General features: G+C 42.7%; 1 protein-coding gene across 3 annotated transcripts in view; it reads left to right on the top strand.

The window, feature by feature from the left end:
- The first annotated feature begins 1,449 nt into the window (after positions 1–1,449).
- The window catches only part of RNF175 (ring finger protein 175), a 35,355-nt gene continuing 10,760 nt past the window's right edge, over positions 1,450–26,044 (top strand). For all 3 annotated transcript variants that reach the window (XM_070415348.1, XM_070415350.1, XM_070415347.1), the window contains exons 1-7: positions 1,450–1,600; positions 3,592–3,629; positions 6,193–6,334; positions 15,295–15,449; positions 20,071–20,178; positions 23,674–23,794; positions 25,483–25,616. In XM_070415348.1, coding sequence (XP_070271449.1) covers positions 1,538–1,600; positions 3,592–3,629; positions 6,193–6,334; positions 15,295–15,449; positions 20,071–20,178; positions 23,674–23,794; positions 25,483–25,616 — 761 coding nt within the window. In that variant the 5' untranslated portion in view covers positions 1,450–1,537. The remainder of the gene's footprint in view (positions 1,601–3,591; positions 3,630–6,192; positions 6,335–15,294; positions 15,450–20,070; positions 20,179–23,673; positions 23,795–25,482; positions 25,617–26,044) is intronic.

Below are 26,044 nucleotides of genomic sequence, written 5' to 3'. Positions count from 1 at the left end.
ACAGCAGGGTTAAAGTTAAACTATAGTTTCTACCTGAGATGGTTGCTACCATACTTCAGTAGGTCCTGAGTTCAGGGTCCCTCTCCTTTTAGGAATGATGACCCTATGAATCAGTCTGCCCCTGACCTCAAGAAACACTGACGTGCAGAAAGTTTTGGTACCTCTTTCATACTGGTCTCTGAGATCAGACAAGCTCTTGGATGTCCGCATTGCCTGGATGGTTTGCATTTCTCTCTCTCTCTCTCTCTCTCTCTCTCTCTCTCTCTCTCTCACACACACACACACACACACACGCACACAACACACATGCACACCCCCATTTAGATGGAATCTGCTACGGCCATCCCTTTGACAGAGGGGAGTTCGCACCAGTTGTCTAGACCAGGGGTGGGCAAACTTTTTGACTCGAGGGCCACAATGGGTTCTTAAACTGGACCGGAGGGCCGGAACAAAAGCATGGATGGAGTGTTTGTGTGAACTAATATAAATTCAAAGTAAACATCATTACATAAAAGGGTACGGTCTTTTTTTTTTTTTTTTTAGTTTTATTCATTTCAAATGGGCCGGATCCGGCCCGCGGCTGGTCTAGACTCTCTCCGTCCACCACCCTAATCCAGGTGACCAGCACTGCACCTGGTTGAAGACATTCTTAATCACCCGTTTTCGCTGTATTGCTTAGTGTATTTGCCAGTGATGGCAAACCTATGACACGAGTGCCAGAGGTGACACGCAAACTCATTGTTTTGGTTGATTCTCCTTGGTTGAATGGCAATTAAATATATAAAATAAATATCAAAAATATGCATCTTTTTTTTTTTTTTACTATGGTTGCAAATATCAAAAAATTTCTATATGTGACACGGCACCAGAGTTAAGTTAGGGTTTTTAAAATGCTGACACGCCGAGCTCAAAAGGTTTGCCATCACTGGCTTAGGCTCAAATACACATTTTATTTGTAAATGTTTAAAAGACATGAGAAAAGAGGAAAGGAGTGAATTGAAAAAGAGTTTCTTGAAAAAGATCATTTGCAAAACAATAGAGGATTTCTGCAAGATCCAACCATTAGTCGAATTAAAGAGTCACATTTATTGCAATCCAGGACTCCGAGGGGGCATTTCGCTCTCCCAAATCTCGAAGTGTCCTCCCCATGCCCACCACCAGATTTATAGGCCGTCCTCCATTTCCCGTCACCTGGTAACAAAAACGCGTGTTCCCGCCCAGCGCCAGGACATTTTATTAGCGACGATGGCTGGCACCCGCCCCACTGCGGAGGGGCCCTAGACCCACAGGGTCGCCCCAGTCGTGCTGGCGGTGGCCATCTCCAGCTCCCCTCCTCTGGAGGACGCCAGAGCGGGGCGCAGGGCGAAGGGGCGGGCGCGCCGGGAGGCTCCCCGCGCGGGGACCGGGTGCCGCACAGCCCGGGGCGGGGCCGCCGATCCGCAGCCTCAGGCTCGGCTCCAGCCCGCGGCTCCGGCGTCCGAAGGGCGTCCCCTGCGGACTCGCGGAGACCCTCGGAGTGGGTGCTGGCTGCGGAGGCATGGCCGCGGGGGCGGAGCGCAAGGCGGGCGCGGTGCTGGAGGCGCCCCCCCAGCGCGATCAGGTACCGGGCGCGGGGCCCAGGCGGAAGGGACTCCGCATCAGGGTCCCCAGGCTCCCCCGGGGGCTGGGAGGCCGCGCTGACCGGTCTACAAGCTCCCCGCCCCCTCGCGGTGTGAATGGGCCACGGATGGAGGGGCGGGGACCCAAGGGAAGACGCTGGTGCAGTCGCCTGATCCCACTCCACCCCAGGAAGCCCAATTCCTCTCCATTTCTCTTCCTCTTCCTCCCCTTCAGGAGGACAGCTTGAGGGATGACGGGTGCACATCACGCTTGACTCTCTGGTTCTCAAACTAGAGCGTGCCTCAGAATCACCCAAGGGCTGGTTAAAACGCGGTAGGAAGAGATAATTGTCCCCAAAACAGGTTCAAGTGAGGCTTTGTAGGATTTCTAAGGAGCAAGGGATTGTTCCTGGCAGGGGGGTGGGGGATGGGCAATGCTGATGGGGGGCGTGGCATGTGAGCTGGGCCTTGGAGGGTGGATGAGACCTGGCCACGTGGGTGATGAGGGAGTGAGGATTCTAGATGGAGGGAACTGCAGACCAAATTGCTTGGAGGTGATTAAAATGTTGGGGAGTGATCATGGGGAAGGCAGGGGCGGGTGATATGCACTACGACTCTATAGAAATGTAGGGTTCACAAAGGTTTGTAGTAAAAGATAAGGGAGAGCTAGGTTGTGGTTGGCCTTTGGACCACACTACGCATTTGGGATTCCATGGGCTTCCTTGCTGGTTTCAAACCCAGACCATCCAGAGGAGGTTATAGATGGAAAACTGCACACCAGGAGGTGCAGAAGACTGGCAGAGTCACCTTTACTGCTGATGTTTGATATCACTGCCCTGTCCTCTGCCCTCAGGAGACATGGACCCTCTGTTAACTTGGCCCTAGGAGGGACTCAGTTTTTCCCAAGAGCAAAGCTCTGGTGATCCACCAACCAACAGTCAATGCATCACATGGACGACAATTAGAAGTTGCCCTGGCTGGGTAGCTCAGTTGATTAGAGCATCATCCCAACACACCAAAGTTTCAGTTTCGATCCCTGGACACATACAAGAATCAACCAATGAGTGCATAAATAAATGGAACAACAAATCAATGTTTCTCTCTATCCCTCCCTCCCTCTCTCTCCCTTTTTCTTTCTCTAGAAATCAATCCATGAATAATTATTTTTAAAAAAAGAAATGCAAAGGACACTACGAACACGTGTCCTCCCAAGATTACTTCCCCTACTGATTATATCTTAAAGATAAACTTTATCTCAAACGGCTGTTACAATAAAAGGCTAATGAGGCAGGCAATCAAGGCTGTCCCTTAGCCCTCTTTTTCAGAGAGAGAGAGAGAGAGAGAGAGAGAGAGGAATGCAGAGTCTTGGTCCCCACCCCAGACCTCCTGAATTAAAACCTACATTTTAACCAGACTCCTGGGTGACTGCATAATGCTTGGCATTTAGCTTTCAAGTGGCCCAATATAGTGCATTAGCAGTGACCCAGGGAAGGCGGCACGTGGGTGCACTGCAGGTCGTCCACAAGCACTTCCCGAGGATGGTCTCTGTGCGCTCCAGCTCAGCCTGCAAGGCCATGGCTACATTACCCCCTTCCCTGGGGCCAGGCCTTCAGTGAAATTACATTAGCGGATGGACACAAAAATGCTCCAAACAAGTAGAGCCTCTGGTCAGATCTGTCTCTAAAACCTTGAACTTAGAGATGATATTTACTCACTGGCACCAACTGAGACACCAACAGAACATGTTTTCTGGGGGGTTCTTGGATTTATACATTGTATCCCAGAAGCCAGGGTGATACTGCTTATTAGGAGGCCACTCTGCAACCTTGATTGAATGGCACCTCGTGGGGTTCTCAAATATTTATTAATAGTGACCTGATTTCTGTTTTGGGGTGTGTGTGTGTGTGTGTGTGTGTGTGTGTGTTTTAGTTAGTAAGCAAACATTTTATTGGAGCTTTCATCCTAAATTATTCTGGCTCATTTTGTTTTTCAGATTTCTCACACAAAGCTTTCTGCGGATGATGAGTGGAAGTAAGTGATCAGTATATTTTTTATTGCTGTAACACTAAAAAGTAGATTTCCATCTTAACTGCCTGAGAAATTAAATGAAGCCATCATTTTATCTGTAAATTTCCTAGGATAGAGAAGGTGAGTTAGCATAGCCATGCATGCACAGTGTGCTCTGTGCCACCACACAAAGCTGGATTTGTATGTCCTTCAAAGTCAGGCAGTGCCAACTCAGTATTTATTTTGGGCACAAGATACATCTGGTTTTCTTCATATGCTGCTTCCCCTGTGTTCTGCTACCTGTCACCACATGAAATGAAGTAAAAGTGAAAAGTCCCTCCTTTTTTGCTTTATGGTAATCAATCAGGAATGTATTCCTAATCAAAATAGGAAATACTACATTTGTATACCACTTTATACTTCCCACAGTATTTCCACATTGGTTAGCTATTTGACATGCATTTTCATTATATATATGTATGTATATATGTATATATATGTATATATGTATATATATGAAATAGATTAATTTCAGAAAGCATATTTTGTTTGATATCTATGCAAGTCCTATTTTAGGCTGATGAGAGATTTATTCTTCTATCTATATGGCCTAAATTGAAAAATTATTCATTACGTAGAATATTAGATAGCTATTTTGAACTTGGGGCTGTAAAAACTATTACTAAGTTCTTGTACTCTTTTATTTTTTTTTTCACTTCCCATTTCTTCAGAGGAATGAGCATCTTTTTTAATGAGCTTCTAAAAACCATTCTTGTCTCCTAAGCTCAGCTTCAACACAGAGACTAATAGCCATGTGATCTTACTCAGGATGTTTACCTGAAATAAACTGTAGTGTTTTAGTTTGATAAATAAATGGTTTCAGTACATCTTTGGTATTTTCTAACATTAATACCCTAAGATTCCATCTCAAATAAGCTGAACTCAAAGTAAGTATATTTATTTACTAGGCTCTGTGGATTGATTTCTGCACATTCTCCAGCAGGGGGCACCCCTGGGATTTGAATGGGACCCTTTTCTGAGGCACTGCAGTGCTCTATATAGTACTGTAGAAACACTTGTAAAGGGAAGAACCCAACCCACATATCCAACAAGTACCTTTAAAAGGTCACTATCGTGTGACACAGAAGATCATTCTGCAGTGTTTTCTGACTGGTACCTTAACTAAATGCACACTGTAACCAGCCATAAGTGGAAACTTTAAGAAATTTTTGTGACTGATGGTGCTTCACTGGAGATGAAATCAATGCCAAACAATATTTATAAAGTTATTGGCTGGCAATGTTCATAATTTCCCTTCTTCCCTAATCTTGACCTGGACTGCTCTTTCTTCCTCAGGCCAGTGGTTCTCAATGTTGACTATATCTTAAAATTACATTGGTGGGGAACTTTAAAAATTACTGGTGCCTAGATCACCATCTAGAAATCTGTGATCAGTTTCCCAGTGTTATCATAACAAAATGCCACAGCCTGAGAGGCTTAAACAACAGAAATTTATTTTCTCACAGTTCTAGAGGCTAGAAGTCCAAGATCAAGGTGTCCATGACTTTTGGTTTCTTCTGAGGCCTCTCTCCCTATCTTGTGGATGGCCGCCTTCTCACTGTGTCTTCCCTCTGTGTGAGTTTGTGTCCTAATCATGAGTCCGATTAGGTTAGGGCCCACCCATATGACCTCCTTTTACCTTAATTACCTCTTTAAAATCCCTGTCTCCAAATACAGTCTCATTCTGAGGCACTGAGGAATAGGACTTCAACATATGAATTTGGGGTTAGAGGTGGGGAGACACAATTCAGCCCATTATACCCAGCAATGGTGTTTTTAATTGGTATGATTATTGAGTGATCACTTAATTCATTTAATTGATCTGGGGTACAGCTTGGGCACTGCGATTTTTAACTTACAGCCAAGGTCAAGAACCACTGCTCTCGGCTTTCTTCAAAGCCACTTCTGCTATAGTTAAGCCAGATGACACCACCTTAGTGGTTTTCTCTACCAGTGTGCAAAACCAAGAGTCCAACTGAAAACCTGAACATTCAGCCATCATGATTTAACCTAATTATTATTATTATTATTATTATTGTTGACAAATAAAATAACATATGTTCTTTGCAATTTTAGAACAATTCTGAGGTACAGACAGATCATTATTTTAAATTTGCAAATGAGGAAACTGAGGTTCAGAGACCATAAGTGACTTATGAAAGACTATATATGGTGGTAAACTGGCCAATCAAGGACTGGAACCCAGGCCTTTCCAGGACCCATGTTTTCCCCCCATAACTTAACTTGAAAGGACAAGGCTGAAGTCAATACACATGGAAAAACTAAGGGCTGAGAGGAATTGGCTTTGCTGATACTAATAAGTTCGGCCTCCTCCTCTCAACTGCCTCTTCCCCAAGCCTGGGAGAAAGGGAGGAACCAAGAAAATTTAGGAAAACTTTGCAGTCAAAGCTTAAAACCCCTTACATTTGAAATCCCTAATTGCTTCTTATGGGCCCAGCCTGGTTTTTTTTTGCTAAATGTGCAAAGGTTGAGGACTTTTGCAGATGACCTCATTTGCCGGTTCCAGCCTGCAGCAGGAGAAGATGTACAAGATGCACCGGGGCCACGAGTCCATGCACGTGGAGATGATCTTGATCTTCCTCTCCACCCTGATCATCGCCCAGATAGTGCTGGTGCAGTGGAGACAGAGGCACGGCCGGTCCTACAACGTAAGTCACCCTGGTGGCTGCTGGAAGCCTGCTCCTCTTGCGGCCACATCCCTCCTTTTTTTTTTCTTTTTTTTCCACTTTGAAGAAAATGGTTTGTTGAAGTCAGTGATTCTCAACTGGGTACAATTTTGGCCCCAGGAGACATTTGGCAATATCTGGAAACATTTTTTATCCTTAGTGGGAGGGGCTGGGGGATGCTACTGGCATCTAGAAGGTAGAGGCCAGGGATGCTGCTCAACATGCAGAGGACAGCTCCTTACAACAGAAGAAACGTCCATAGTGCCAAGGTTGAGAAGCCCTGGTTTAAGGAAGCCAATTTTCCTTTTGTGCATGAACAACTTCTGCCACTGGCCCAGGAAAGGAGAATTAGGAATTCCAGAAACAAAAGGTGAGGCTGTCTAACTTTGTTTCATTGGCAATAAACTCTGGCACTGATGGCTTGCATATTCATGAAAGCTTGTTAATGCAAACACTGCACTGACAGCCACATAGGGCACAATCCCATTTTCAAAGACCAATCCCACTGGAGCATGTCCACCAGACCATTGCCATCTCACAGCCTCAGGGGCATCCCCTGGGCATTGTTGGGCCTGAGACCTTACAATGTTTAGAACAGTGGTTCTCAAATCTTAGGGTGTCACTCTATTACCTAGAGGGATTATTAAATCAAATTCTCAGGTCCCATCCTGAGTTTCTGATTCAATAGGTGCCCAATCATTTGCAAGTCTAGCAAGTTCCCAGATGGTTCTGGGACCACATTTTGATGATCAATGGTTTAGACTTGAATGTGGCCGAAGTGAAAAAACATTGCAAAGGGAGAAGGTCCTCAATGGTCACTCTACTTGCTTCTGGGTCTTGGACTGGTCATTTATAAGAAGACTCACCTGTGACATATGAAGTGCTCATGGCTTAGACCAGTATTTCATTTTCCTCTTACCCATCATAAAGATTATTTTCTGTGTAGCACAGGGCCTAAGGGAATTCTTTAGAGTTCTGTATAACACTTAAATTTAGGCAATTTTGTACATTTTACATAGAAAGAGCAATCTTGGGTGGTTTGTTTGTTTGTTTAGGTAGAACAGAAGAGGGAAAGACATTTAGAAACATCCATGTGAGAGAAACACATGGATTGGTTGTCTCCTGCACTAGCCCCGCCCAGGACCCGAACTGGGGAGGAGCCTGCAACCAGGGTATGTGCCCTTGACCGGAATTAACAGGAATTAACGCAGGACCCTTGGGTCCACAGGCCAACTCTTTATCCACTAAGCCAAACCAGCTAAGGCTTGGGTAGTTTTTTGTTGTTTTTTTGATGAGGTGGTGGTTTTTATTTAAAAGAGCATGTATCAATTTGCTGTCATGTCACTATTGTCTTGTTAATTAAAATAAACGTCCTCTACATTACAGAGTTTTTTTTAATGAAGGAGACTAGAATTAAACCTCATTAGTTATGCTCTCATGTCAAAGATTCTTAAATATGTCTTAAACATAGTTTCCTTATCTGCAAAATAAAAATGCCTAACAGAATTACTGGAGAAACTTACTTATACTATAAAAACACTGTTATGTTAAAAGTAAATGTTTGGAGAAAGATATGTCATGATAGCACTAATAAAAGAAAGCTGAATTAAGCTATATTAATTTCAGATACAGCAGACTTCAGAACAAGGATAACTATTAGGGATAACGAGGGGCATTGCACAATGATACAAGGGTCAGTTATTCAAGAAGACACAGAAATTCTTTTTTAAAATTTATCCTTATTGCTGAAAGTATTACAGTTGTCCCTTCCCCCCCCCCCCCCCCCCCCATTGAGCCCTTCTAGCCTGCCCCTGTTGTATATGTGCCTAACAACAGAGCATCAAAATACATGAGGCAAAAACTGATAGAACTGCAAGGAGATATTGACAAATCCACAATTACATTTGGAGATTTCAACACCCTCTTTCAATAACCAATAGATCAAGCAGGAGGAAAATTGTAAAGATATAGTTGACCTGAACAGTACCATTGATCAACTTACTTTAATTAACTCTTATAGAATGAGTCATCCAGCAACAACAGAGCACACATTCTTCTCAGGCTCTCATGACGCATTTACCAACATAGACCGCATTCTAGGACATAAAACACACCAAAACAAACTTGAAAGAATAGAAATCACACAAAGTACAGTTGACCCTTGAACAAACAAGTTTGAGCTGCACAAATCCACTTATATGCAGATTCTTAAAAATCAATATTCAGTCAGTCCTCCACACCCCCAGGTTTCACATGCGTTGATTCAAACAACTGTGGACTGAAAAGAGAATCTTTGATCCTAGGTTGGGAATGAACTTATTTCAGAGGGCCGATTTAAGTTATATGCAGATTTTCAATGGGTGGGGCAGGCGCCTGTCAATGGTGCCCCTAACTCCTGCCCTGAGCTGTTCAAGAGTAAATTTTATACTCTCAGATCACAAAAACTAAACTAGAAATCAGTAACACAAAGCTAGAAAAATCCCCAAATACTTGGACTTTAAATAACACAATACTAAATAACACGAGTCAAAGAAGAGGACTCAAGAGAAATTAAAAAATTATTAAAACTAAATGAAAATACACCATATCAAAGTTTGTGAAAGGCAGCAAAAGCAGTGCTTAGAGGGAAATTTCTAGCATTGGATGTATACATTAGAAAAGAAAATTAGGGTCTAAAATCAGTGATCTAAGCATCTACCTTTCAAGTATGAATAAATAAGCAAACTATGATATCTCCATACAATAAAATATTAGTATATAATAAAAAGGTATGCACTATCAAGCCATGAAAAGACATGGAGAAACCTGGGTGAAACAAGCCAATACAAAGGCCACATACTATATGAATCCAATTATATACCACTAGAGGCCTGATGCACGAAAATCCGTCCAAGAGTAGGCCTTCCTTCCCCTGGCTGCCGGCACCGACTTCCCTCCAGCACCTGGGACCCGGGCTGGCTTCCCTCCAGCCCTGGCTTTGTCAGGAAGGACATCTGGAATGACGTCCAGAAGACGTCCAGTCTAATTAGCATATTACCTTTTATTATTATAGATTCTGAAAAATGCAAAACCATAGAGAGAGTAAAATGATGGTTGGGTTTTTTTTGGACAGTGGTTGCCAGTAGTTCAGGGAGTAAAGAGGAAGGACAAACAAGTGAAACAGGAATTTTAGGGCATTAAAATAGATCTGTATAATACTGGATACAAGACCTTATGCATTTGTCAAATCCCAACGAACTACTGTATACAGCACAAGAAGCAGACCTTAAGGTAGGCAAATTTTTAAAGATCATTTAGGAGATTGGGGATCCCAGGGAGAAATGCAAATGGTGACAACAGAATCTAACTTCATTATAAATGTACTAGAAGCCTGTTGCAGGAAGATTCCTGCAAGAATAGGGCTTCCTGCGGCCCGAGTGAAGCAGAGAAGGGAGCGAAGCTTGCCTCCGCCGCCCCCCTTGCTTCCCTCCCGCCTCCGCCACCCCACTTGCTTCTCCGCAGCTTCGCTCCCTTCTGCAGCACTGGGCTTCCTTCTATGTTGTCTTCAGTCTTCGCTCCGCAACTGCATATGCAAATTAACCACCATCTTTGTTGGGCTAATTTGTATACTCATCTGATTGGCTGGTGGGCGTAGCGGAGTGATGCCAATTTGCATGTTTCTCTTTTATTAGTGTAGATGAAACAACCTCACGGAAGGGCACTGGGGGTCAAGGTGCTGTTCCATGTGCCTCTGGAAGTGAGATGGGTCTGTGTAGGATTAAGGCACTAGGAGCTGCACACGAGCACTGTACTCTAGTGGATAAAACTGTTTCCCAGGAGGGTATAGGTTAACAATTTCAATCCTGCTATATATGTCTGTATGCTGGGATGTGAAAATTATGTAAACCGTGGCAGATGGTGGGAGTGGGAGTTTACAGATAATCAAAGGGAGGAAACTTTAAAAAGTAGGAAGTGCACACAATAATATGTGTGAACAGCTTCGTACGCTAATTATTATTTATACATTTATTTATACTTTGAGGGCATTTTTATTGCACATCAAGTAGTATTTTCACATTATTTCATGCATAATTTGGACCATGTACGTCAGAGGTGAGAGACTAATCCAAAAAGCTCGAACATTTTCAGACACAGCTTTTAACAAATAGGTTTATCTTCTGAAGAGATCATTTAATTTGTCTCTTCAGATTCTGCTCTGTGGTCTGTGGAAGCTGTGAATATCAGAGCAGCTTATTATGATAAAGCAAAAGAAACAGGTTATTTAGAAAGCAAAGTTTTAAAACATAATATTAACTGTTCCTAAGTGATGCCAAAAAGTGTCGAGAGAAAGTAGATAGAAAATGGAATGTTGTTATTTGGTTTGGGATACAACTAAATACCTGGATGTTTCCAAATACTCATATTTTTAGCATAACGTAGTGCAAGCATCTGGATATTTGAATTTTTCTCTTTCCAGCTGATATGGTTTAGATATAGGCAGAGCCTCAGAATTAAATTATTTCCAAATGCTTTTAACAACATCCAATTAAAAATAAAATTTCATTCAACACCATCCTCTCTACCTTCTTTTATGTCTCCTACTTTTCATATCTGCAGGAAATAGGGGGGAGGGTGCCGAAAAAGAATCCTTCTCCTTCCCTTCAAACCAGGGGAAGGCCTGATGACTACATACACAGAATTGGGGTTTCAGACACACTGTTAACTTGTCTCAATACACTGGCAAATCCTTAAGCCACAGATTGAAACATTGCTCTATTTAAAACAAGCTCCCTGCCTATTAATAGCTATGAAACACTAGAATATAGTACTATACCAATAAACCATTAGGTCTGTTCACAGCTTTTTAAAACGAGGCAAGGTGCAAATATACACATACTTACGTAATACTACAGAAGCTCCTTTAACAGTTTAAATAGCAAAATCAACAGTCTGGATTGATTTGAAGATAGAAATCTAGACCTAGTGGATTTCTAAGAATCCTTCATATGCCACGATCCCGTTATTTTACTTATTCAATGTATGCCCACACTTTCCTTCATTGCCTTTGTACTGATAGCACAATATTCTTGGAGTCATTTATGTACATGACGATTTTCTGCTTACCTCTAGCATCCCCCTGCTCTCCCTCCATCCCACCCATACAAGTACACACAGACACGTGTACACGTGGCTGCAAGCATAGTAGTTTAGGATTTGCAGTGCAAAGGAAATAAGTATCACATACATACATAACTTTCCTTCCTTCCTTCTTCCCTTCCTTCCTTTCTTCCTCCCACCCTCCCTCCCTTCCCTATTGTGTGACCCATTCACCATCCAGTACAAATAGACAAAAGATATCTTTGTTTTGTCTTGATTTGCAATTATTTTCAGATTCATACATAATGCATGGCAAAAGAAAAAACATGGTACCATTGGGCAGCATCTGATCCGTCAGGACAATCCTCCTGCCATGATGTGCGGGTGGGGAGAAGGTGGGTGATGTGATCCAGATGCAGGGCCAGTCATGCAGATGTGTTTTATATGCACATGCCCAAATGGTGACCCCTCTGGCATCATTAATGTGTCCCAGCTGCCAGGCTCCTCCGTTGCATGCATGCACCTCAAGTTCACATATTTCATGTGTTTATTTATGAGGCACCAACATTCCTCCATTTCATATGTGGCAGTTACTATTAAAAATGAGAGGTTTTAACTGCTCTGGAAATTGATAAAGAATTTTTAAAATTGCTATGAAATGTGGCCCTCATTTCAAAAGGACTTCTCTGTACAGCCATTTAATTCATAACACAAATTTCTGACCTTTCTCCTTACATGTTGAAAAAATGTGGTGCTGGGTTTAGACTTTAAAGATAGTTAATAAATTGAATATTTGCATACAGAATACATTATAATGATATATATTTTTTTGCTTTCCTTTTATTTCTGATCTCCAAGGCCTATTTTTTAAAAAGTAGCAGATCTATACATTTGAACATTGTTATTCTCTGCTAATTAAATCCAGGCATCAAGTAAGAGAAATTTTGGATTTTCCAGGAATGGGTTGTATTTATAAATCCACAGGGAGAGAACTAGTTTTATAAAAATATAGTCCAATCATCACTTCAAACTATCATGGATTATAACTCCACCGATTTGAGGAAATTGATTAGTCTTGTAAAATTTAGCTTATAACCTAAAGTATAAAATATGGGAGCATGGTAGTTTCACTGAATATAAATGAACCAATTCAAATTTTTATTAAAAAAAAAACACACTTCAGCATATTTATGGGGGAAGTAAAAAAGATGAATCAAATTCTTAAAACAGAGAGATAAAAATGCAAATGACAGGTGATCAGATTTTGAAAGATGGAGTTCATATCCATTTCCTTCTTTGATATCAGAAGTAATGAACTAAAAAATTCAAAACCTACAATAAAGCATAGATGACTATCTCCACAATAAGCAAAAGGAAATAAAGGAGCAAAATACTGATGAGCTTTTTTTAAGGACTTCCACACTTTTATTCTCAACAGTAGAGGGTCAGTCCGACTGGCATGGCTTAGTGATTAATGTTGACCTATGAACCAGGAGGTAATGGTTCGATTCCCAGTCAGGGCACATGCCTGGGTTTCAGGTTCAATCCTCAGTGTGGGGCGTGCAGGAGGCAACCAATCAATGGTTCGCTCTCATCATTGATGTTTCTATCTCTCCCTGTCCCTCCTCTCTGAAATCAATAAAGATATATATATTTTTTAAAATGAGTTATTTAAAAAAAAAACATTAGAAGCTCAAAGTTGCTAATGTTGAATGTTAAAAAGAGTGAATCTTGAGTTTTGGTTTCCTCACATATGGTTTCATTCTCTTTTAATTAATAAATAAAGGTGAAAAGCCATTCATTAGCTTTGACCATACCCACAAAGTAGGATGGAAAATTAAAGCAATTATCTGACTAACTCCGGCAAGAGTAAAGAATATGTATCCTTCCTTGGAAGTACTGCCTTGAATTCTAAAACAAAAAGCAGGTTATAGGATATTTTTTCTGAACTCTTTAGGTAGTTACCTCAGATTTGCTCCATGTGTATTTTCGTTTGAATGCATACGTATAATGACAACTGTACTGTTCTCTGAAAGATTTAGAGCAATGCTATGATTTCAGATCCAGGTTGTTTCTAGGGATGAAGCAATTAAAAGAGAATGAAAAGCCTGGGAAATGTCTTCTTATTTGACATGGAAAGGAGAATGGCTGTGGCCTTGCCTTTTTCATTTACATATTGAAATCCTATCAAATTTGGTTATTGACCTTTGGACTATTATAACCAAGATCTTATTAGAAGATCCAAAAATACATCCATACACTCTTTTTTTAAAAGCTACCTCCTTTTATCTTTTTCAAACTTAAAAAGGGTTTATTTGTTACTTCATATATATTTTTTCAGTGGTTCTCAACCTTCCTAATGCCGAGACCCTTTAATACAGTTCCTCATGTTGTGGTGACCCCCAATTTCATTGTTACAAATTGAACATAATTAAAGCATAGTGATTAATCACAAAAACAATATGTAATTATATATGTGTTTTCCAATGGTCTTAGGCGACCCCTGTGAAAGGGTCGTTCAACCCCCAAAGGGGTCGCGACCCACAGGTTGAGAACCGCTGATTTAGTTTCTACTAATAAACACAAGGCTTTAAATGTATTGAGACAATTTCTGTTAGAAAGTTTTCATTGTGTAAGGCCACCTCCTTTAATTACAAAGATGAAGAGAGTAAAGACAACAAATAAATGACATCAGTCTTTGTTTATACCCAGATGACATATGTGACATGCAAGCTATAACAACTCTTTCTACATCCTGGCAGGCATAATTAATCAATCATGATACTCTTTACCACAAAACCAGGACCCACGCTTAGAATCCTCCTCAACAGAGCATTGCCAGGTGCACCACCAATTAAAGTCCACACCTGAAACTAAAACCTCCTTGCCATTCCCTTCTCTTACTGGTGCTGAGTAAATAATAGGTGGTTAGTCTACAGATAATAAAACATAAAAGACCAAAGATTATTGCTATTGTTTAAACCTATCTGCTTTTCACAGGAGGGTTGAATAGCTGGTTTTAGGCCCAATCAATCTAACAAATAGGAGTGTCAGTCACTATGGTAACCATATCAAGTCACTGACCTCCAGCCCATCAGTGTAGTCCTGCTTTCAGCCATGCGAGCTTGAGGCTGGCCAACTTACAGAACCGTCTGATGGCTACTTGGACTCAGGTCAGTGGTATAGACCACAAAGGGGTTACACACAGAGGGACAGGAAATAGTCTGACCCACATCTTAGGGCTGCCTGGAAAAGGCAGCAGAACCTAAAGAGGAAAGACAAGAAGCAAATGGTGGGTTGCAAATCTAATAGTCAGGGTTGAGGTAACAGCACAGTCGGGATTGCAGGGTTAACCCTGTGCACTGGGACAGCAGGCAGAAGCCTCCCAGAAGCTGCTGGGACACCACTTCCTCCCTGGAGATCTCGGTGCATGTGCACGTGTGCCCAGAGTAACACCAGCCCCTGAGCTCCCTGCAGCACTGTTTGCAGGGCGCTTTCCCTTCAGGGATTTCCTTTGATCCCCTCCCACCTCAGTCAGCATAGGCAGGCGGGGCAGGCATTGTTATGTCCCATTTTACAACTGAAAGGAAGCTCCTTTATCCAAAATCACACAGCTGTCCAAGCCTAAAGTTACTTTCATCTGAAATATCCCAAAAAAGTGTCAGAAGCTGGATCTTTTTAATTATTTCCCATTCGAATTTTCAGATAATTGTGCCAACCCGCTCCGTGTGCATGTTACAGAGGCGTTTGCAGTTGAATGGTTAACCAGTTGAGGGTTACAGACAGGATTCTGAATCGTTTGACGATGGGCATGCCCTTCTGGGCCCTCAGTCCTGAAAGAGACTTTCTGTTCATTTCTCTAACAGCTGGTGACCCTGTTGCAGATGTGGGTTGTCCCTTTGTATTTCACAATAAAACTTTACTGGTGGCGGTTTCTGTCCATGTGGGGAATGTTCTCAGTTATCACCAGTTACATCCTCTTCAGAGCTACGCGAAAGCCCCTCTCCGGGAGAACACCCCGGTAGGTATTCTACTTGTTTCTTCTCCGCCATGCCCTTTATTGTAAACACTAAAAAGTATATTTAATTTCCATTTTCCTGGAAGGGGAACAAGGGGAGGAGGATGTTATGCTTTTTTTTTTTTTGTCTTCAGTAACAAAACTGTTTGGAGATTAGATTAGCCATACCACCGTCAGTTCACATTCATTATTTAATGGTGATTCAGACATGCCTGTAAAATTTATTACTTTAGCTATTAAGAAGTGAAGTCCAGGAGAAAGAGAAGTGAAACTGTTAAGTTTTCTAGAGCACTATTTGCATGTTTATTTTTAACTCAGCATTTTGTTTATTCCACTATAAGTTGTCACACACATTTTATAACAGAGCAAGAGTTAGAAGTCCATATTTTTAACAACTCTGCATGAGGTTTATATCATAAGAAATGATTTATTACTCTCATAACAAATGAGGCTTTAAAATTCCATTTAATGACCATTGTCAACCTCTGGACATTTATATAATTTCATCACATTATTCACATCTTTCCAAAGTGCTTATAATGTGCCCACAAGCTTGCTCTCCCTCTCCTTGTTCTTTAGATAAGATCTGAACCCAATTCCAGCTAAAACTGAGATAGAAGAAAGAGAAAATAAGTAAAGAGTTTAATGGTAATAAGACAATGCCACATTTTTATGTTTGTTGGAAAATAAGTCATAAACGCCGGTAAAATATTTTTATGATTATTCAGCCATTCAGATGTTTGTGTTTAATCCTCTAAAAAAGTGGGAGAGACAAAATCAGCTTTTCCTTCTAGTATGGAGAAGGAAAAATATGCAGTAAGAGAAATTAGATCAATACATGTAATGATAAAGATTGAAATTCAAATAAATGAATTTAGGCTTCTGAGTACTTTCACTTAATCCCACGTTGGGAAGTGCTTGGGGTGGTGTTAGGAGACCTTCTATACTGGCCAGTTTGAGGTCTTAGTCTTTGTAAGGACCTGGTTCCCTCATCAGCAAATGGACAGCTGGGACCCTTCCTTCCTACAGAATGTTGTCAGTTATTTAAGACTTGCGATGCGATCTAAGTTTGAAATGTACTTCTTTTCATCCCCTGGATATAATCGATATTGCATTTCAATGAAAGCAGTTCTCTTTTCCAATGCACCATGCATTCCCCTGGTGAAACGCAGTCCTGTGCACATCAGCTCATTCAACGCCGAACTTCACTCCAGAAAATACCCAAGTGCTGCCTTGTTACCCCCATGGCTCCTATAGCTCAGACGGCCGGGGTCCCATGCCCTCTGCTTCTTGTGCCCACAGTGCATCCCTGTCCACTTCTTCCTGCCCGCGGAGCTCTGAGCCCTGCAACAGTCTGAGGGCCAAGCCACTCCACTCACATGTGAAGCAGACCCAGCTGCCGCTTGGAGAGAAACAATGGGACAGGCTAATTAGGGCCCCTTCTCTTTCAGAAAAGCAGTCAGGATAAAGAAACTCATTGAGTAGAGGTTGTGGGCCTAAGGATCTTTATGGATCTTTGCTTAGTCATCACATTATAGCAAATGTGCATGGTGCGGAAGGCAAACCCGTGCATGGTGCGGAAGGCAAACCCCCGAGGAGTGGTCTCCTGCACCAACGCAGTTTAAAAAGCGGCTGTTCCTCCCGAGAGCACACCAAGCCCCTGCTGAGGGGCAGAGTCGCAGAGGAGAAGTGGGTTTCGTCTCTACTACGGTCGGGTTGTCTGTCAAGCAATGTTCAGGCTCAAAAATAGGCCACAAAGAGCTTGGCCTGATCCCATTAAGTGTTTTTGTGGGCACTGCTCTGAAGCCTACCCCAGGTTCCATCTTGGCTTATCTGTAATCCAATTAACAAGGAAGTTCTGGACTCTGGGAACCTGTACCCCTAAAAGGAGGAAAATTTAGGGGGTGATATTTGGAAAAAGCTAATACATCCCTAACAATATGACACATTAAGCATTTAATGTGCCAGGTCTTTGAAACATGAATACATTATCTCACACAACCTTCAGAACTATTTTAGGAGCTGGTGTCATCACCCTCCCTTTATAAGTGAGCGGTCATAGGGAGAAATGCGGAGTAGGGTGGCCAGGGTCCCCCAGGTATTAAGTGGCAGAGCCCAGAAACAACCCAAAGACGCCGGCCGGAATGCCAAGCCCCTGCTCCCAACAGCAGGCGGTAGCTTAATTACATCAACAAACTGCTTTGCACAGAGAAACCCTGCGTTTACAGAAGTTGTTAAGAACACCTGTGGTGCTGGCACCACCTTGAGAGGGGCCCTTCAGGTAGAGAGAGGATGTGTGGAGTTCAAGGAGCCCCACTCTGGTGCACACTGGTGTTTTGGGGTGAAGAAGGAGCTCCTCTCGAGGTTGGCCTCTTTTCCCATCATCACCCCTTTAGCAACACAAACTTCCACCTTGGTCTGGCTGCACTAAGCAAAGATTCAAACTGTTCAGCACTGGCAAAGCAAAAGGACCAACCCCACGGCCCAGGAGTCGCTCTGGCCCCAAAGCCGCTCTGGCCCTCATAGTGATGACACAGCCTCACGGCGACTGGAGTCACCTCCTGCAAGTTTCCCGCTCCTCCTTGTAACTCCGCATTGCTGAGGCCTCCCTACTGCCCTTGCATGTGAGTTGCTTGAAATGAGGAAAGCATTTCACCATAGAAATTATGTAAATGACAATTCATTTCTCCAGTGAGCCCACAACCCCCACTTAAAACACGTTTCAGAAAGTCCCTTCTGACTGGAACTCAATGGAGTAGGGTACCTTTTAAAATAACATCAAAACATTACATAAAACCAACTGGCATGGCTCAGTGGTTGAGCATCAACCTATGAACCAGGAGGTCATGGTTTGATTCCCAGTCAGGGTTACAGGCTTGATCCCTAGTGTAGGGCGTGCAGGAGGCAGCTGATCAATGATTCTCTCTCATCATTGATATTTCCATCTCTCCCTCTCTGAAATCAATACAGTGGGGCCTTGACTTACGAGTTTAATTTGTTCCAAGACTGAGCTCCTTAAGGAGCTCGTTAACTCAAATTACTCTATCAACTCAATGCAAAAAATCGGCCGAGAGACAGCTGGTATCTCAAAAAACTCCTTAGTCGGGACACTCGTAAGTCAAGGCCCCACTGTATATATATTTCAAAACCACTACATCAGTAATATCACAGAACTAAAGCATTTGATGCAATGGCTCCAACAGGAAGGAAGCCAGGGGAGGTGGGAGAGTTGAGGACAGGGCTCCAGGGGTTGGAGGTGAGAGGGTGGGGTCAGGTTTCTGGAGTGAGACTCTAAATCAGTGGTTCCCAAACTTATTTGGCCTACTGCCCCCTTTCCAGAAAAAATATTACTCAGCGCCCCCTGGAAATTAATTTTTTAAAAATTTTAATAGCAATTAAACAGAAAGATATATGTATTAATGTTTCTACCTTTTTTGTAAAATATAGTAAAGAAAGGTGTAAATTAGAAACATTGAAGTTTGAAATTATGAAACTATTTATTGAACTCAGAATAGAAAGGTAATAAAAAAAAAGGTAAAACAAATGCACCTGTGGCCATCACCGCCCCCCTGGATCGCTGCAGCACCCACCAGGGGGCGGTAGCGCCCACTTTGGGAATCACTGCTCTAAATGAAGTTTGGTGTAGACGGCAGGAGAGGGGCTTCAGGAGGATGAGGAAAGAAAGGACTGAGAGGCAAGCAGGGCCTCCCGCCATTGTTCGCCCTTGAGAGCATCAGTCCAGCCACCCCCTATTGTCTCTAGGCACCAAAGGTAGCCTCCCAGCTCGCGGCTCCTCCTTCCACCACCTCTTCCTGTGTCGGGGCTGGAGTAGGGGGGACTTGTGCTGTGGCGCACCAGGAGTGGAACTGGGCGCCAGCCTCCTCCCACATCCTCCCAGGCATGAAGCAGCCGTGTGGCCCACTGCATAGCTTTTTCTATGGGTTTTACTGCCAGGGATGAGGGGAACGAACAGGGTACAGGGTTCCCTTCTAGATCACCTCCTCTCCACCCTCCATCCCCACCCTCTCACTTCCCCACCGAGGCCCTGTGGGAAGAAGGAAAGGCCTTAAGAGAGGTCATGGTCAGGGCATCCAAGGAGCAGAAAAAACAAGGCTGAAGCACTCTTGCAAGTTCATCCCAGGGCTAGGGGAGGGGCTCTTTGATGGAAACGAGGTGGGATGAGGGCTGAGGTTGTTTGCTCTGGGGTAGGGGGCAGCAGGAGGAGCAGGAGGAAGAGTAACTCCTGGAGGAGGTGCTGTCTCCTCTTGACTTCTCCCAACTTTGCTTGTCCCTCCAAGGTACTCCTGCCACAAGCACTCTAAGCGAACTAACCCTGGAGCCAAATGGGAAAAGGAGGGAAGGAGGAGGCAGGGTCCCAGGTAGAGTAACCCTCCCTGAAGGCCATTTTTACTTGAGGAAGATGGGTAAATCACAATGAATTTATATATGCATATACATAGAAACACATGCACATGATAGCTGATATAATATATTTATGTTCTTTGTATTACATAATAAATAAAAATTTTAGAAACTCAAAACTGACTTATGACAATGTTTGAAAAAGATGGAATACTTTACCATATATCATGCTCTGTGTTTTGCCCCATTTTTCACTCCACAGATTGGTCTACAAATGGTTTCTTCTCATCTATAAACTCAGCTACACATTTGGTGTTGTGGGTTATTTGGCTATCATATTTTCATTGAGTGGACTTCATTTATTTTTCAAGTAAGTATCTCCAATGAAGACATTAATATCTCCAAGCACTTGCTTGGAACATTCATTTGGCCAAGTTCTCTGTATCTATATCTTGATTATTTGCCTTTTTAAAAAAAAAAAAAAAAACACCCCTCCTTACTCCACCTAGAAAAGAACATTCCAAAGGAAGTTATACAGCTTAATGATCCACGTAAATTATTGAGAAGATACCAATGCATGCAACAACTTTTATGACAAATGAATATTTTTCACTTTCTTTTGATTGATTGATTTTAAGTCCTCACCCAAAGAATGAGGATATTTTTTTCCATTTGATTTTAAAGAAAGTGGAAGGGATGGGGATGGGAAGGGGGAGGGAGAGAGAGAGAAACATTGATGTAAAAGAGACAAATTGATTGGTTGCCTGGGCTGGGGATGGAACCTGCAACCCTGTTATGTGCCCGTGACTTGGAATTGAAGCCAAGATCCTTCAGTCCGAGGGCCGATGCTCTCTCTACCCACTTAGAACACTGGCCAAAGTTCCAATTATATTTTCATTGGACGGTAAGCTCTGGAATTTTGTTTCTAGTACCCATGAAGTCCCTTTTGCTGGGGACAGTTGGAAAAGGAGGAAACCGAGTGCTTAGACATTGAAAGGGAAGTAATGAGATAACAGAGCAAAAAAATCTTGGGGGAAATAAAGGAATCGGGATCATTGTATCTATGACTCAGACCAATTTCCCATTAGGGAGAGGGTGGCTGAGATGTGCTGTGAAGAAGGCCCTCGCCAGTGGAGCTGAGGCTGTGTCATCAACCTGTGTTCAGGAAAGGGGGTTTGAGTCACACCACGTAGCTATGGACAGCAGCTCACACAGAAATTTGCCAGATGCCTCTCACATCGAAGTTACTCTGTGGCCATAATAGAAATTGAAAGGCAGAGATTAGCAACCCTTAACTCATAAAATAAGGAGGCGATGGGAGAGAGCGCCAGCCCTGGTGGAAGGGACGCTTCCTATGGCAACAGCGCAATCCGATTTCATAAGCACTTCGTGAAGCTGTCGGAATAGGAGCTCCTACCACTTTCTAGCCGGAAAGGGATAGAAAGTAACTGTACAGATCTGTTATTGCTAGTTTAAGACAGAGAAAGACACTGATTTTTCTTTAGCGTACTGTCTATATTACTTTCTTTGAGTGAATGCAAAAATGCTGTAAGGGCTTTTATTAAGTCACTTGAAACTATGTTGTCCCAAGGCTATATTATCTCATAAGATTTTAAGATCCTTAACCATGACCTCTCCTGTAATGAGGCATAGCAAGGCCTTAACCCTTCAGGTTGGAAAGGAATTATTTTTTCCCTCTGAAGTGTTGATTATCATTGCACTGAGATCCTCTTCTGTGGAGCCATGAGTTTCTTACTATACTTTTTATCAACACCTGCTCCCTTGGACTTGGAGGGAAGATAATCTTTACTCCTCCCACACTCCTAGTTGTAACATTACCCAGGCAAATACTATGCAGAAGTAAAACAGAAGGATCTCTCACCCTTTGAGACAGCATGGGGGGACCTAGAGAGTATTATGCTAAATGAAATAAACCAGTCAGAGAAAGACTGGTATCACATGATCTCACTTTAGATCTTTATATGTGAAATCTTAAGAACAAAATAAACTGATGAACAAAATAGATCCAGAGACATAAAAGCATGGAACATACTGTCAAATCTCAGAGGGAAGGCAGGGGTGGGTGGCTGGGTAGGAAGAGATTAACCAAAGAACTTGTATACATACATGCATAACTCATGGACACAGACTATAGTGTAGTGAGGGCCTGGGGTGGGGGTTGGGGGGCTAGAAGGGGTAAATAAAGTAATATATATATATACACATACACACACACACAAACACACACTAGAGGCCCAGTGCATGAAATTTGTGCACTGAGGGGGAGGGCTGTCCTTCAGCCCAGCCTGCACCCTCTCCAATCTGGGATCCCTCTCACAACCCAGGACTGCTGGCTCCCAACCACTCGCCTGCCTGCCTGCCTGATTGCCCCTAACTGCTTCTGCCTGCCAGCCTGATCACCCCCTAACCATTCCCCTGCCAGCCTGATCGATGCCTAACTGCTCCCCTGCCGGCCCAAATGCCCCCAACTGCCCTCCCCTGCTGGCCTGGTCCCCCCAACTGCCCTCCCCTGCCAGCCCAGTCACCCCCAACTGCCCTCCCCTGCTGGCAATCTTGTGGCTGTGGGCACTGCCATCGTTGAGGATGTGGCAGTCAATTAGCATATTCCCTCCTTATTGGCTGTGGGTGCTGCCATCTTTGCGATAGTGTGAGGGTCAATTAGCATATTCCTTCTTTATTAGATAGGACATACATACATACATACCCAGGCAAATCTTGAAAGGATGAAGCTGCCACCTGTGTTGGAATTCCCAAGTCACATCACCAAAGATCTGTACCCTCTAAGTCTACAAACTCTCTACCTTTACATTTCCATCTCAGATTAACAGAGCCTAAAAACAACCAGAAGAAGGTTCCTGAGACAGACTACCCAACTCCTCTTCACTGGCTTCCCGATTCCATCCGACCCACCCAGGCCCACTGCTAATATTGAGACTGTTGATAGATATAACAAAACAAATATGCAATGATTAAGATTAAGAAATTAAATTAGAGACTAATTTTTTACTTTTTTAAAAAAGAGATCTTTCTCTTTAAAAAGAAAAGGGGTTCTAATAGAGAATCCTATTGTATTTGAAATATAATCCAACTTGCAAAAATTTTTTTGACTAATACCTGACAACTATGGCATAGTTGCAAAAGGCCTCAAAACTTGAGGTTGATTCTTGACTCCATCTCAAATATTTTCAGGTCGGATCAAGTATTTGAAAGCATTCTGTAAAGTCTGAGGTCTAAAGCAGGGATTCTCAACCCTAGCTGTGTTATAGTTGTTATCTACGTAGCTCCTAAAGAGCACTTCTGTGCAGATCCCACCCAAGGCCACTTAAATTAGAGCCCTTGAAGAGGGCTCACATATCAGTCTAGTTTTAAATCTCCCCAGGTGATCCTATTCTATATTTAGGGCTGAAACTATTGCTCTGTTAAAGAGGTTTGGAATGTTACCTGCCCAATGGGATGCCTGGGGTCCAGAGAGCTTCCAAAAATATTGCACAGGCCTCATCCCCAGAAAGTGTGATGTAATTGCTGCCCAGGTCCTTATATGCTCAGCCCAGCTTGAGAACCATTGGTTACAATCAGCGTGTCTAAGGACTGCGATCTTAAGAAACATTTAAAGACTCTCAAGAATTACTTTCTCCACTTAGCACTGAGTGGTAAAACTTTAGGGAAATTTAGAGAATTTAAAATTTTTTCATGAACAAAAAGGCAAACTACACCAATCAATGAAAAAAAAAATACCCCCAAGTTTCTATTAGACACCGCGGCAGGAAATATCCTCCTAGCTGCAGCGCTCCCATTGCCCCCCAAAGGCCACATTCTTATTTTCTTGTGCTGTTGTTTTCAATAGAATCAAGGCTAGAGATGCCATGGATTTTGGCATTGTGTCTCTGTTCTATGGCCTCTACTATGGCATAATGGGGAGAGACTTTGCAGAGATCTGCTCGGATTACATGGCTTCTACTATAGGGGTAAGTGTTGCTTTTATGATTTGTAACCACTTATGGTACATGGAGAAACGGTCTCATCTGACACCATATTTGCGTCCATTTTCAGAAATCAATAAATCTTTCTTGGTTCTCTCAGCCCAATTGCTCCTTGGGTTCTCCTTGCACCAAAATCGTCTTTGCTAATTAATTAGAAAATACATTTTTCATTGATATAAAGTGGTTAGGAAATAAGGCATCTTTTAAAATATACCAATTACTCGGAAGTAACCATATCTAGCATACTCCAATTGCCATCATTTAAAAGATTAAAAATTCAACAATACCAAAAACCCATTATTTCTGCCTACTACAAATAAAAGTCATATCTGATGCAACTAAAACACTTTAGAATCAAACAGTGCCTCGGGGTAATACTCATCATAAAGATCAGTTATTATTGTATAGCATTTGAAGAAGTAAACAATATAAAAAGTGTGTTAAATGTAATTCTGACTGGATATTGTTCCCTGGAATTTAAAAAAAAATCCCTAATAGTTTAACTCTCTTAAAAATAAAACTCAGAATGAACATACTTGCTGGTTGGATGGATTTCAGAGTCAGATAGTAGGAGCATTTATCTGTGCCTGACACATGCACATCTCTTAAACATAAACCAAAGCCTGCAGGGCTGACCCAGTGGTTTCAGGAATTCTCAGCCATGTCTCTTGGTACACGGCCAGATCTGAAATGGAAAATCTAGTGTGAGGGCAAGAATGAACTTCTGAACTGTTCTCTCTCCCCATTTATGGGGCAGGACTAAGTGGACGTTATCTTGATTTCCTTTCCACCCATCTCCATAGGCTCTATCTTACCCTTTTCCTTGAGCTTGGAATCCAACTTCTGTGGTGAAATGCTGGAACAAGATTACCTTTTGGGATTCCTCTGCCATGTGTCATCTGTGGGCCAACTGCCTTTCTTATAAGGTTTAAAGTCAACAAAGGAGGAAGCATTTTCACTCCCAGTTCCTCCAACAAAAACCAGAAACCATACCCCTTTAAAAATACCCAGGGCCTCTTGTGCTTGCTGATGGGCAAGAGAGGAAAAGAAGAGTTGTATGCCCCTCTTGTCCAGTGGATCAGGAAGAAGAGATTTAACCTAGCAAGGCAACCAAGTCTTAAAGCACCAACTTTCTGGAGACTTCTCACCTGATCACACCCATTTTCTGTCATCTTCACTTCAGGTTACCAAATCCGTAAACGCACTGCCTCAAGCCATTGGGATAGCCCCCAGTGACTTGAATTGATGGTGTATGCGTGTGTGTGTGTGTGTGTGTGTGTGTGTGTGTGTTTACAGGCACTACAATTACATGAGGATTAAAAAATATAGAGATGCCTGGATTTACTCCAGAATTATGAGCTTAAAAGCTTCCTGTGTGATTCTGAGCTACATCCCTGAATAGAAACTGTTCCTCTTGAAGGATTCCTCTGTCGGAAGATTAGAGTGGAGATTATACTTAGCAATGTACTTTGGGTCTATTTGAGGTTCCGTGGGATTTTGTCTGGAAACCTCACACCGACTAGCATTGTTCCCATGGGAAAAAGTGTTTCAAGTTCTAAACCAACGAGGAAGCAGTAGACTCCCTGTCCCAAAGCCTGGCAGTGTCTTCCCTGTGTTCAGAGAATGGTCTGTGCTCTCCTGTTCAACAACGCTCTGTGCCTTTCTCCCAACAGTTCTACAGCGACAGTGGGATGCCCACAAGGAGCTTATCAGACAGCATCTGTGCCATCTGTGGACAAAAAATCATTGTGGAGCTCGATGAAGAAGGGCTCATTGAAAACACTTACCAGCTTTCCTGCAATCACGTGTATCCTTTTCATGGGAAACCATTTGGTCTTTGTGAAGCAATACTGGGAGGCAAATTTCAAATAATCTGTGTTGGGTATGGGAGATGGCAAGTCAAGTAAGACTGTCTCCTCACCTACCCTCTTTCCTCTCCTCCTTCTATCCCCATCTTCCCTGCTTTGCTTAGTTCCCAGGCCTTTATCCTTCTGCCCATCTTTCTTCTTGAGACTTTCTGATCATCCCTGCTGAATAATGAACTGCTAATTTAAGGTGAACCTTCTGCTTCAGTTAGTTCCTTTTTAAAAAGGAATCTTTGTGCCACAGGGACAGGAAGGCTAGCATCTGTATAGGATGCTGGCTGGACTGTTGGTGAAGCCATAGTGAACAGATAGCCAAGAAGAACCAGGGAAAGAAGGGGGTTAAGGGGTGAGGAAAAGAGTGAAGTTATAG

Source organism: Myotis yumanensis, unplaced genomic scaffold (assembly GCF_028538775.1).
Source record: "Myotis yumanensis isolate MYYU_CA2020_CCGP unplaced genomic scaffold, mMyoYum1.0.hap1 SCAF_5, whole genome shotgun sequence".
NCBI classification, from domain to species: Eukaryota; Metazoa; Chordata; class Mammalia; order Chiroptera; family Vespertilionidae; genus Myotis; species Myotis yumanensis.
Note: the sequence above shows the minus strand (reverse complement) of the source record. Positions and strands in the feature narration are given on the sequence as shown.